The 14,380-nt window shown below is 46.4% G+C and overlaps 1 protein-coding gene and 1 long non-coding RNA gene across 3 annotated transcripts in view; one reads left to right on the top strand and one right to left on the bottom strand.

Moving 5' to 3' along the window:
* LOC146785792 (von Willebrand factor A domain-containing protein 5A-like) overlaps window positions 1–9,698 on the top strand; it is a 541,765-nt gene extending 532,067 nt beyond the window's left edge. The window contains exons 26-27 of the mRNA XM_085635057.1: window positions 6,001–6,127; window positions 6,391–9,698. Of these exons, the coding sequence (XP_085491183.1) occupies window positions 6,001–6,127; window positions 6,391–6,470 (207 nt within the window). The 3' untranslated portion in view covers window positions 6,471–9,698. The remainder of the gene's footprint in view (window positions 1–6,000; window positions 6,128–6,390) is intronic.
* The window catches only part of LOC146785791 (uncharacterized), a 77,879-nt gene that overhangs the window by 4,983 nt on the left and 58,516 nt on the right, over window positions 1–14,380 (bottom strand). The gene's annotated exons all lie outside the window — the stretch shown is intronic.

Here is a 14,380-nt window from a genome sequence, read left to right as displayed (position 1 = left end):
AGAGACTTAAGTATATAATCTCCTTCTGCTACTGCTCATTGGTGGTTGCTGCCCCTAGCAGTGAGCTACTGCAAGAACACAACTGTGAGCCCTATCACTATTGGTGACTGTCAAAATTCATCATGTTAGTCAGCTCAGTCTCCTACTCTCATGTCCATCTCAAAATCCTCCAGACAATTGACTTTCATTGAAGCTTTCTCTGGGAGCGTGACACATACATCCCTGAGATATGCTGTCATGTCTTATATAGCGTTAGGCTCTATCTAGAAGAAGATCACGTCACTTGATCTGTTTGATCTCTTTGTTCTAAAGGAAATATGTAGAAAATGCATACAGTTAAAGCCACATACTTTGCAGTGGTAGAAAGTTCCTGTGTGTTTTTTTTAACCTGAGGATTGTCTCTATATAGCTTTAATGTTAGACAATCGGTGACTGAGATAATGTTATTTAGGGCCATATGTACTAAAGCATTTTAACATAGGCACATGATGGGTAAAAACTTCCATACATCAGGCCCTTAGTTTCTTTTTTGACTCATCTCACAACGCTATATAACACAGCTTCTCTTTTGTTTCTTCTGAAGTAAAAACATCAGTACCTTACAAGTTATTTGCCAGCTTTTGACCACCCAAAGAGATTTCATCAAGTGCCATTTTGTTGAGGTCATCAGGTATTCTATATGGTTACATTCATTAGTACACCTGGTTTTTAAATTAAGTGCTTAAAGGAGTCTGATTCCATGCAGGACCTCATTTTGAAAATATATGTATGTCTGCGTGCTGTATGCAACCTCAATTCTTCAGTCATATACTCTTTTAGAAATGGGGTTTCTGGTTGGCTAGGTTTTGCACCCAATCCAGACAGAACCCACCACTCTAGTCAGGGTAAGTTACACACCACAAATAACCTGTGCTCATGCTCTAGTAGCCTGGCGCAGAGCAGTCAGGTTTATCATCAGAGGCAATGTGTAAGGCGTTTGTGCAACACACACAAATATTAACCCAAATGTATGCAACACACAAAAACTCCACACAGATTTAGAACATTTGGCAATTGCTTTATATGTAAAATAAAAACAAAACAACAACAATCCAATCTGTAGATTCAGAGATATTCACTTTTGAAGGAATCAAAGCAGTGCTTTAAGATATACGAGTATTGGTAAAATAGGTGAATACTTTAGCCCTGGAAGCCATCATGCTTCCTGTAGGTCAATTAGAGTCCCACTGTGGGTTTTATAATAGGCAGTTTGTAAGTATGCAAAGCGCAGCATGCTACTGCCGGGACCACTCTTCTCCTATTCAGTTAATCAAAATAAATCCCTTTGACCTTCGGTCGTGGGCTGGGGCCAGCCGCTGGTGGTTAGGGCCCACTCAAATCTGGGATACGCACAGGGTACGCGTTGGAGGCATCAGCAAAGTGTGTGTCCCCACTGGGAGGAGCACAGTACAGTGACGTCGGGTCCACTCGGGTCCAAGCGACGCAACTAAATACATCACTTAGGCACATGGCCACGTGGCTGGACTCAAGATACCTGGTCAGTTGTGAGGACGTTGAAGCTGCTCCTATGATTGCTGTGCCACTGGTTGCAGTTGATTGTGTTCACTGACCCTGTATCATGGTGTCAGGCTCCGGCCGCTCCTGCTGGGGTGGTGAGTAAATGCAGGCTCCTCTGAGGACCCCCTGCACAAACACTGGGCCGCAAGGGAGCCACGCTGAAGGAGGTTCCCGAGGTGCTGTGGCAGAAAAAGAAATGATATACCTGAAGAGGCTCTCCGTCAGCGATCTCGTTGCCTTGACAACCAGTTGCATGGGTGCTTTAAGCGCTCGGGTGCAAAATCAATACTCTGCCGCCACAGGAATGTAGAGTGTGGCTTCGGGACACCAGTTAGCCCGGAGCCAAGAACAGTCTCAAATGCCGAAATAAACCTCAAGGCCTGGTGGGGAGAAACTCACAGCGCGCTGAGCCCACAACAATTGAGCAGCACTGTAGTTGCGAGGTCTTTAATGTCCTTCAGACCTCGGGGAGAACAGGGGGCAAGCCAGCATGCCCTTGGAGTCACTCTGGGGTTGTTTAATCCTTCAGTCTTCTAGCAGGGCAGGGGTCAACAGGCAGCATGGCAGCGCAGTCAAGTAGGGAAGCAGTTTCTCAGAACAGTCAGGCACAGCAACATGGCAATCCTTCAGCACAGCAGCCTTTACTCCAGCGTAACTTCTTTCAGGTCCAGTAGTGTACTAAAAACATGGGGTCAGGGCCCCAGTACTTATACTCAAAAACGTCTTAGATGAATAAGTGACTTCAAGAGGAACCCTTACAAATGTGAAACAATCATTTTCAATCCAGTTCTTGCTCCAGACTATCTGCGGAGGGTAAATCAGCCGTTTGTGTGAGGGCAGGACACAACCTATACAAATATGAGTCAGCCCCACCTCTCCTAGCCCAGGAAGACTATCAGTATGTAGATGAATGCAGATGTAGCCCCTGTCACAACCAGCCCTTCCTGTGTTGTGGTTGTGAGGAAAGTATGCACCAAGTGTAGTTGTCACCCAGCCCTAGACGTGTGTTGGAGTCTGTAGGAAGCTGGGTTTCTGTTGCAGTAACCCCCCCACACACACGTTTTTGACAGATTTCTGATGCACTTTTGGCCTGTGTTCTTTCCCAAAACTGTACTTTTGTACCCCAACTTGGCACTTCTCTGGCCACATGTAAGTCCCTTGTAAAAGGTACCACAGGTACCAAGGGCACTGTGACCAGGGATGGCCTCTAAGGGCTGCAGCACATATTGTGCCACCCTCAGAGGTCCTGTACCTTAACACACACACACTGCCATTGCAGGCTGCGTGTGTTGTTGCAGAGAAAAGTGAAGAGTCGACATGGCACACACTCCTGTGTGCTATGCATGTAACCCACTGCCTATGGTATAGGTAAGACATCCCTCTAGCTGGGTGCACTATACCCCTGGCTAGGGTATAGTTGCATGAGCACTTATCCACTACAGTGTCTAAGTCCCTTCTTAGACATTGTAAGTGCAGTAAAGCCATAAGGAGTATATGGTCTGGGAGTTTGCCATTACGAACTCCACAGCACCATAATGGGTTCACTGAATTCTGGGAAGTTTGGTAGCAAACTTCTCAGCATAATAAACGGACACTGATGCCAGTGTGGGATTTATTATACAATGCACTCAGAGGCCATCTCAGAGATGCCCCCTGAAAAACGACCAGCCTCTGATGGGTTTCCTGACTTGCACACACCAGCCTGCGAGGTCTGTTTGTGGACCCCTGGGGTGGGAGCCTTCGCTCCCTGAGCCCAAAAACAAAGCCTATCCTGGGCAGAGGTGGTCACACCTCTCCCAGGCCAGGAAGAGCCATCTGTGGCAGGGGAGCTTCAAAGGCCTTGCCGCCTTTGTAACGCGACCCCCCCCCCCCCCAGCCTCACCTGCTACCAGGGGCAGGCCCCCTTCCTGTCTCCCCTAATTTGTGGTGGGAAGACCAGCGGGAAAAATTAGCACAGCCCAGAAGGTGTGCCCACAGTATTTAGGGGGCAGCCCTGATCCAAAAAGGGAGATTCCTGCAACCTACAAAGAAGAAGGATGAAAGCAGAGGAGACTGCAGAGAAGAACTGACTTGGCCCCAGCCTGTCTTCAGTTTCCAGAGATCCTGTGCCAAAATTTGCCTTGTCCTGCAGCCAGCGACCTCCGGAACCCCTAGGAGGACTGGTTGCCTTCCACAAAGACCGGATCTCCTGTGAACAGCAGCTCAGTTCAAAAGAAACAGCCAAGATTGACTCTGAGCTTGCTGAGGAAAAACAAACCCGATGCATGGCACCACCACTGCAACCGGTGCCTACAGTCCGAGTCCGAGTTGCCCAGCGAGGTCCCCCATCGCTCCAGAGTCCGAGTCCACCGTGGGTTTAGCCCTCCACGACTCCCCAACGTCGCCTGCAGCTTCTGCACAGAGACCTCACCCCATAACCGTGAGTGGCCCGGTAAGGTGAAATCCAACCTCAAAAGACACCCCTGCATCCAGCCACCTTGCGCCCTGGAGAAGAGAACTTAAGGTGCACCTACATCCCCGAGCCCTCCAACTTACCTGCCCAGCTGTTAGTTCCTCCTGGAAGACTTACTGGACCAAGCCTGCAGCTAAAAACCAAAACCTGCGATCCCAATTGAAAACAATAGGCACCCAATGCAAAACCCAGCAACCTGCCCTCTGCCGCCCCTGTGCCACTGGGGGTGCAGCTTGTGTGCTAAACCGGATCCCTCTTTGCCCTGTGCCTAAGTCCAGGAGCTTTACTCCCACAACCTTGTGGCCTGCTCGTGAGCAGCCAATAACCAGAGGACCCCTATCCCCAATTGGATAACATTGGACCTCAGCACTCTGCAACCAGTTGCCCTAGTGCCGCTGAGGGTTTTTTGAGAGTTTATCCTTGACCCTGGGTAACACTGGTTCTAACACCAGAAAACCAACTCCCCAATTCAAGTACTTACCGGTAAACCGATAACTTTGTTTTCTCCCCTAGGACTGCATTGCCTGCTTTCTTGTGAAAACTGTTTCAAGTGTGGAGCTGGTTTGTAAGAGACCCTAAGAAACTACAAATGTACAAAAACTGAATTACTTACCTTTTCTCTATGATATATCCCAGTGTGATATCTAGGCATATCACAATGAGTAGAAAAAGTAACTTAAAAGGTAATCTGAAAAGTAAAGTTAAAAGTAATCTCAAAAGTAACTGTAAAGTAATTTTGACTGTTGACTTACCTGTAAATAAACCAATTGCATCCAACTGCATCTCAATTGTTTTTCAAGTGCAGTATACCTGGAAAGTATTATTTCACTTACATGCACAAGGCCTGGCTTGGTTCTAGAAATAAAATAACTAAACAATATTTTTATACCAACAAATTGGTCTGAGTTCAGTCTTTGAGTATGTGACATAATTTCTTGCCTGAGTGTGTAAAATACATGCTTAACACTACCCTCTTATAAAGCATTACTGCTCCTCCACCCTACCACAAATAGAGAGGAAGCTATTATCTACTTTTACCTCTGCCTACCTTTGGGGATCCACTGGACTCTGTGCACACTATGCCTTACTTTGGTATAGTATATACAGAGTCAGCTTCCTACATAGTCAGGCTGTAAAGCACACAGTCATAAGCACAGAGAAATACCCACTTTCTAAAAGTGACATTTCTAAAATAGTATTGTAAAATCCAACTACCCCAGTAAGCAGGATTTCTCACCACTATTCTAAACATAACAAACATAGAAACTCCACTCCTTACCTATCAGAAAGTACCACTCAAAAACAGATAAGGGAATTCCCAATGCTCGCCTATGAAATAAGTAGGTCTCACAGCTGTGAAAAACAAAATAGGCTGTTTGTTACTACCAGGACATACAACACATAAAGGCACATGTCCTACCTTTTACTTACACAGCACCCTGCACATGAGGATACCTAGGGCCTACCTTAAGGTTGACCTATGTGTAATAAATGGGGAGTTTAAGGCTTGGCAAGTAGTTTTAAATGCCAAGTTAAGGCGATAGTAAACTGCACACACAGGCCCTGCAGTGGCTACATCTGTGGGTGGCACAAGCAGTGCTGAAGGCCCACTAGTAGCATTTAATTTACAGACCCTGGGTATATGGTATATATATACCACTTTACAAGGGACTTACAACTAGATCAAATATGCCAAACCGGTGTAAAGAAGTCATACCATGTTTAGAGGAGAGAGCACAAGAACTTTAGCACTGATTAGCAGTGCTAAAGTACCCAGAGTCCTACAGCTAACAACAAGGTCAGGAAAAATAGGCGGAGAAAGTTACGGGATAACCCTGCAAAAAGGGCCAGGCCCAACACTCTGTTTGTACATTTGTTCTTTATTCATTGTTGAAGCATTACTCTCTTTCTCTAGCATCCTCCTTTTATAAGGTATTGTGGAGTTTACATCTCTTACTTTCTTTTAAATTGTTCACTTTGTTGTCCACTAGGATGTTGATTCTACTGTTTGGGCAACTGTTTTGGCTCTGATTTGGCTTCACAGCACTGGTGCTCACCGTAGAAATGAGTGGGAATTATTGGAATGGAAAGCGCTATCATGGGTCAAGGCAAAGGCAGGTAAGACATGGAGCCTGGCAATATACTCTGACCCATCTCTTGATATGAGCATGTGTCTCTCTCTATTGACCTTAACATAATTGCTAGTGTGTGTCTTTGCTTATTCACTGTCACCCTCTTTACATTGTTTTTTCTCTTTCTCTCTCCCTCTTCGTATTCTGTTCCCCCTATCTTCTTTCCACACATGTTCCTTTGAAATACAGCTGTCACTGTTTAACCATCCTGCTTCTTATGAATTTTGTGTTTACTTTTTAATTTTCTAGGTTCCAATCTGGGAGGGTGTGTCACGGCTGGAAACTCCCTCCTGAAGGCATCTGTGGATACTAAAGTGTTTGGATTGTGAGAGGCTAGACAGAATCACATCTCTCCTTTTCTGTCCTGGCTTGTGCTGATAGTTTGCTCCTTTTAATGCAATCTAGCTGCCAAAGAAATGTAAAAGTGAAGCAAACCTGTGCATTTCAGAACATGTAGAAGGAACAATAGATTTTAAAAGGACAGAATTCACATGTGGGTAATTCGCCACTGTATGGTGTATGTTTTTGCAGAAGTTTGGAAAGCCTAAGTCTACATTACATATATGTATGTACCCTGGATTTAATCTGCAATATGTTTAACTAGACAACATCCTTACTATGCCTCCTCTGTGGACAGTACTTTTATATTAAAGTCCTAAATTGCCACACTTTGCGATATCTGAATAAGGATTTAAAATGTTTGATATATTCATGGACAATGGGATTATGGAAAAAAAACTTTTGGCATGCCATGCAGTAAGAGTTTAATATATAGCTTTAAACACATTTCACTAGTGAAACTACTATCCATATCTAGATGCTCTACGTCTTATTATAACAAAAACAGCCATTACAAAAACTCAAAATATCAAAAATATACATTAGATCCAAGTCGTTTTTCAAAATTCTATTTGTTTAATGCTTACCCTGTCATTTTATGTAATTGCATAGGATATAATTAAGATTTATTGGAAAAGTAGGTATTGCACTGTACACTAATACACAATGTTACATCGAATACAGATTAGAACATTGGAATGTTGAGTGCTCAATTGAAGACAATGAAGTGCTCTGGGCTTCTAATGTCTGGTAGAAGCCTGGAGCATCAATATTCCAATGTTTGTTCACAGCTCTTGCTGTGAACAAAGGCCTCATGGAGCCAAAGGAGATTTCAACCCCCTCGTGCTCCGTGAGGCCTTTGTTTTACTATTAAGAACATTCTGCCTTTTAGGGGCAGAATGTTCTAATAGCCTTAGAGCCCTCCGTAGAAAGCTCTACTGGTCATTAATGGATTGCACCCTTGTTAAACCTGGAGGGGGCCATTAATGGCTGGTAGAGTCTTCTATGTCCGACTGTAAGGCAAAAATAGCTACCGATCATTCAAATCCAGAGAAAGTATGCCTTTCCTCACAATCACTTTTTGTCCTTCTTGTGTACATTCTTTCCATATGAAGTCTATACTCTTAGGTGCTGTTATGATGTACTGAGTACTGTGATGTGGTGTCCCCGCCGAGACCTGGTTTGCCTACTAAGACTATTTACTTTACAAATCAAGTTTGCATTGCAGCCAGGCTGTTCCTTTCCAACCATCAGCCAATACCTCAGGCACTGTTTTAAGAGAGAAGTCATTGGATTGAAACAAGAAATAATGTTCCCATCTGTCAGGAGGCTTCAGTCATTCCTTATGTACACACTGCATTGTTCCAAGAGATGGCTTTGGTCTTTGGTAATTGCTTGTCCTGCCCCGTAATATTCACAGAATGCACATACTGTAGGGAGCAGAGCAAGTTTACTCATTTCCGAGTAGAGGCTGTGAGAGCTATATTCTACATTATTCTTACTCGGGCCCTCAGCCACACATCTCATCTTTGGTATATTTTTTCTGTCCTTTGCACACCTAGATGAGGATTGGAATCTGTGTTTACTCTGTAGTTTCCTTCTGATGCAGGAATATTTTCACTTTACGTATAGGGCATTTAGTAATTTCCATTTTGTTGCGATTGAGTCAATGCCATGAAGAGCCATGGCTCTCCTTTGGATATCTCATAGAACCTCTGTGATGTGTGTGCGTATCAGCACCAAATCTGCTCTTGTTTGCTCTGCATGAGAATGGCTGGCAGTTTTCATTCGACCTACTTAGAGCAGATGCAAATTTGGCTTTTTTTTAAGCACTATAAAATGCTTATATGCTCAAAGGGCTGATTACTGAACTATGTACCTAATAACAAAGGTAAGCATTACTTGGAAGAATGATGCAAACCTGATTTAACACTGCACTACCAAATGAAAGTAAATGGTTTATGATTTAAACCACTGTTTGGTGACTCCCCTTTCTAGTACAAGAAAGTCAAATTCATGCTGCCTGAACACTCTGGAGTTGAATAGGCTTAAGACAACTCTAACTCAGAGGCTACGTAGGCTACATGAAACTCCTCTCACACAAGAAAGGTTGAGTTTAGCATTTTTTCCATTGTTAATCTTTATTTCGGCACAGAGGCCATAAAAGCAACATAAGTTATCACAATTCATAAATAAAATAGGCAAATTAAATCACAGTTATAAAATGTTACATAACAATCAAAAAGAGCAGAACTCAATATTGACCTACAGAAAATTCCTACGTTTTAGCCACATAGCATTTAAAAACCGGGAAACTGCAAATACTATTGGGGGTTGGGTGTCATATTTCAGGACTCTCATTGCATGCTCACACTCTCTGAAACCAAGATTGATACAAATGGGCTTAACCCAACGTTTTCTTTGGATGTGGTAAATAGGGCAAAAAAAGAAAACGTGTTTTTCGTCCTCCAGACAGGAGCCACAGGCCGGGCAAGCGGTCCTATTATTTGAATCCCACCTGGAGGTAAACGATCTGAGTGGCAGGCAACCCTATCTCAGTTGGCAATATAGCTTCCTAGCAGCCGGGGACTGACCAGATCTAAGAATTCCTCTCTCCTATAGTTGTCTTTAATTTGTAGGAACTCGGTCGTCAACCTCCCGGACTCAGCACGTTCGTGTAGACACATGAGATGGTAATTTCTGGCCTGTTCGGCCAATTTTGCGTTAGGTAGGGCCGGGCACGAGATCTCTGGGGAAGTCCATAATTCAGGTAAACCAATCTTAATGCAGGCATCCTTAACAAAACTCAACCAGGGAATATTCTTATGCTTTAGTAGGGGCCAAACCCCCATAAATTCCTCCCGATAAGAACCCAGCTCTGCATTAGACCAAAGTCTCTTCCAATATACTAGTGGGCGCAGCATTACCACTTGGTCCATGGGTATCAGGCCGAAATCCAGCCTGATAGGAATCAGCGGGGAGCTAGACGGTAGGCCCAGCAAACTCCTCACGAAAGAATTTTCGGTCCTACTCAGGCTGTGTATACTTGAATGACCCCACAATTCTGCTCCGTAGATGGACGCAGCTCTCACTTGGGTCCTATAAATTTCAATTGCTGGTCCCACTGGTTTGGAGACCGAGCCTCTGAATACTTGTGAGATTCCACCAGTGGTTTGGGCAAGTTTCAACACAGAGTTGGCAATTTGTCCCCCCCAACCAAAGTTTTCTTGCAGGATGATCCCCAGATAACTGAACGTTGTCACCCGCTCAAGGTAGAAGCCGTTCAGAACTGGGTTTGGCCGTGTGTGCTTGGGGGGGTTAAGGATCATAAATTTAGTTTTAGCTAAATTGATCTCTAAGCCTCTTTCAGCGCAGAAATCCACAAAGCCGTCCAAGATGCGCTGGATGCCAGTTGACGTTCGAGACAACAACAAAGTATCGTCAGCGAACATCAACGCTGGCACCAGGCCCGTGGCGAGTCTTGACGCATCTATATCCCTGATACCCTCCAGATGTTTAATGAGGCCATTGATATATAAACAGAATAGCGTGGGTGCCAACACGCATCCTTGTCGGACTCCACGGTTAACAGGGAAGCGGGAGGACAGGTCACCATGTTTTCCGCATCTGACCTGAGCGAAATTATTCCTGTGGAGTCTGCTCACAATATCCACAAGATACAGAGGGACATTTAGTGCCTGAAGCACCTTCCACAGATGTTCTCGTGGAACCAGGTCAAATGCCGACCTCAGATCAACAAAAATGAGATAGAGGCTGCCACCCTCTAGATTCACGGTCTTCTAGTGTATAGTCTGAAGTCGGAAGATCTGGTCAACAGTGGAAATACCCTCTCTGAAACCCGCTTGCAAAAGGCTTAGGATGTTATTATCCGACTCCCAAGACTGTAATCTGTCCAGAATTATACGGCCGAACAGCTTTTGTGTGATGTCAATTAAGCTGATGGGCCTGTAATTTGAAGGTTGTAAAGGACAGCCTTTCTTGAATATCGGAACGATTTCTGCACCAAGCCAAGACTCTGGGAGCTCCGCACCCATCAAAATAGAGTTAAATAGAGCACAAAGGTACGGGACCCAGATCTTTGGTTCCGAGCGGTAAAGGACGCCATGGATTTTGTCCAATCCCGGCGCTTTATTGGGTATCAACAAGCGTATAGCCGTTTCCACCTCCTTTGGTGTTATTGCCAAAATGGCTTCAGCTTGGCAAGCAGGTCTGGTTGGGGAAGTGGATGTAGGTAATATGTTGACGTTAGGGCTGGAATAGAGGCCCCCATAGTGAGCTTCCCATACCACTGCGGATATATTTGGGAATGAGATGGTACCAGGTTCTTTCCTACCCGTACTAACAATGGTCCAGAAACCCTTGAAGTCTTTGGCCTGCAAGGTTAACCTTAGCTCCTCCCATGTCTCGGCCTCCCAGGCCTTTCTAGCCCTTTCTAAAGTTTGTTTGTGCCTTGCCCTCAAAATTTTTATCCTGCCTTTATCCAAGGCTTTGATTGCAAGGAGCAAATCGCTCTTTGATTTCCTGCACTCGGCAGAGTACCACAGATGCCTTTTGGGCAGATGGGGCCTCGCATTCCCAGCCGAACAAAACACCTTCGAGAGATTTTCCACTAGCTGTAGGTGAATACCTGTAGGTCCAATCACCTGTTCTGTGTTAATTCGATTTGAACCAGCCTCAGACATATCAATAAGATGGGGTAGGGCGAGGCAATAAATCTCTGCCATTTTGTTTGTACTTGCAGCAATACGGGGCCATCTGACCCTTCGTCCATTGTTGCGCAGGATTAAAGGTTGCGCAAATGTAGGTGATATGGTGTTATGGCTAGTGTTACTAATGCCCCAGCTACCTGGTTTGAATGTGACAACCAAAGCATTGTGGTCGCTGTCATCACGTTCAATCACATCAAAATCGAGCACCATGTCCCACGATCGTGTTTGAATGAGAATGTAATCGAGAATAGAAGTTTGTCCGATTCTGTTAAAGGTGGCTCGACCAGGTCTGTCAGAGTCAAATCTCCCATTAAATGCCCTCAAAGATAATGAGAGAGTAAGAGCCGAGATCTGGAGAACCAAAGGGGTCCAGGCTTTGACCAAAGGGGTCATGGGATCGGGGATATTCCGGTGTTCGTTTTCGGCAGATGGGTCGTCTAGAACCGACACACTGAGTGGTTCATATTGGCAGTTAAAATCGCCACCCACAATTACAGAGTATCCGGGATCCAAAGACAGAATACATTTATTTAGCTGCTCGATAACCGTGGATTCCCGGCCACCCTGGGAAGGTCTAGAGTAAACATTCAGGAGAGCCAAATGATTATTCTTAGGCAGCTCAAGCAACACACATAAAATGTCATCAAGGTTGGTGTTGAGTTGTCTTGCTGTAACGCCCAGGTGGAGACCCACCCAGGTAGTAAGGCCTCCGGAAGGTCTGCCCTTACCACTAGTTACTGCTAGTATGCTAAAAGGATCAAAGCCTGCCCTTTGGAAATTTTCTAAGGCCCATGTCTCTTGCATTAGGCAGATATCAAAATTGTCTATAAAAGTGCCCCAATCTTCGCACATTAATTTGTTCTTAAGACCTGCCACATTCCAAGAGAGCAAACAGAAACTCGACTTTAATTTGTTTGTAGTAGGAGACTGGTCAGCAACAGGACTGGTGTTTGGTGGTAAAATAGTTAACCTACTAGGGGTTTCCTGCCCAATCCCGTTTAACGAGTCTTCCAATTCTAACCACCCCCCCGAAGCTGAGTGGGGCTTCAAGGCACTACAGTTTGGACGTCAATCCACCTGATCGAGGGTACTAAATCTATTAGTGTGCTGGAAGGCTTCTAGCGGAGGTGGGCCGAATCGGTCAAGGGTCTGAATTCCGTTAGTGGAGCAAGGGGGGGAGGGTAGTCCAACCCTGCCAATTCTCATTCTGTCTGCCCTTCCCCTGTAAGAGGCATCAGTACCAAAGTTCTGGGGTCCCGGGTAGAAATAAGTGAGTGGAAGGGCTCTGATTGCTGTGTGGGGACTAGAATAGGGACCCGACTGAAATGTGCAGATATACCTAGCAGTGTTTGGGTTCCTGAAATTTATTACTACGCAGTCGCCCGGGATATCCTTAGGTCTACAACCTACCCAATTTATCCTCCTTACGAATAATAACTCGCTTGTACACTGGTTCGGGAGAGGTTTGTTACAATTTAGCCAGTGCATACATTTGTTCTTTAAATCAAAGAAGGACTCCCTTGATCCATGGCTCAGGGAGGGGACACCGGCAAGGACCACCGCGTACGGGACAGATTCAGGAGGAAGGTTCAAGCAGGGTAAATTCGAGTCAGGAAAGGGCCCTGTCTGGATACGTGGGGTATGATCAGTGCCACTTGACTCATTTGGCAGGATGCTATTAGCAAGGGGCGACCCGTTCCTTAGGTTCCCTGCGACAGATGGAGGGGGAAGAGCACACGGGGCTATTTGAGGCTCGTTGACCAGAGCCGGGGCTTGGCTCGACGGGATGGGATGTACTATTATGTCTGCCAATACATTAGATGAATTAAAAGCGGAATAGGCAGTCTCAGCAGCATTTTCTTTGGTTCCCCCTCTATCCTCTGACCCCTTGGCCCTAGACAGTAGAGAAAACATTGATTCCAAATTTGAAAGTCTGTTTTCCAGAGAATCCAGTCTATTGCAGATAGTTGGTCTCTGACGGGCGCAGACGGGCCCGCCCTTGTCCCGGGCTTCGCCCGCGCTGCGTTCCGCGCTGCGGAAATGCGTGCGTGGAATTATATGTAATCACGCCGGGGGCGGGGTCTTGAGGAAGAGGCAGCAGCAGGAAGTTGGAGGGCTGCTGGACCTCGCAGTCCTCTGTGCGTGAATCCAGGAACACCAAAGGTCAGTTTCACGAGCGGCACCTGCGGAGCGGGGGCCGCGAGGATTTATCAAGTGTCCAGGGGCGGGTCTTGAGGAAGAGGCAGCAGCAGGAAGTTGGAGGGCTGCTGGACCTCGCAGTCCTCTGTGCGTGAATCCAGGAACACCAAAGGTCAGTTTCACGAGCGGCTCCCGCGGAGCGGGGGCCGCGAGGATTTATCAAGTGTCCAGGGGCGGGTCTTGAGGAAGAGGCAGCAGCAGGAAGTTGGAGGGCTGCTGGACCTCGCAGTCCTCTGTGCGTGAATCCAGGAACACCAAAGGTCAGTTTCACGAGCGGCCCCCGCGGAGCGGGGGCCGCGAGGATTTATCAAGTGTCCAGGGGCGGGTCTTGAGGAAGAGGCAGCAGCAGGAAGTTGGAGGGCTGCTGGACCTCGCAGTCCTCTGTGCGTGAATCCAGGAACACCAAAGGTCAGTTTCACGAGCGGCACCTGCGGAGCGGGGGCCGCGAGGATTTATCAAGTGTCCAGGGGCGGGTCTTGAGGAAGAGGCAGCAGCAGGAAGTTGGAGGGCTGCTGGACCTCGCAGTCCTCTGTGCGTGAATCCAGGAATACCAAAGGTCAGTTTCACGAGCGGCTCCCGCGGAGCGGGGGCCGCGAGGATTTATCAAGTGTCCAGGGGCGGGTCTTGAGGAAGAGGCAGCAGCAGGAAGTTGGAGGGCTGCTGGACCTCGCAGTCCTCTGTGCGTGAATCCAGGAACACCAAAGGTCAGTTTCACGAGCGGCTCCCGCGGAGCGGGGGCCGCAAGGATTTATCAAGTGTCCAGGGGCGGGTCTTGAGGAAGAGGCAGCAGCAGGAAGTTGGAGGGCTGCTGGACCTCGCAGTCCTCTGTGCGTGAATCCAGTTTAGCATTTGAATAACATCTTTAGTGTGTCTTGAGCATAATGCCAAAATTCCTCCTTCTGATGGATACTTATCTAATCACAGATTTCTCACCTTTAGAATATCCCCTGGCACTAGACCACATCCAAGAT

This window comes from Triturus cristatus, chromosome 11, assembly GCF_964204655.1.
Source record: "Triturus cristatus chromosome 11, aTriCri1.1, whole genome shotgun sequence".
NCBI classification, from domain to species: domain Eukaryota; kingdom Metazoa; phylum Chordata; class Amphibia; order Caudata; family Salamandridae; genus Triturus; species Triturus cristatus.
Note: the sequence above shows the minus strand (reverse complement) of the source record. Positions and strands in the feature narration are given on the sequence as shown.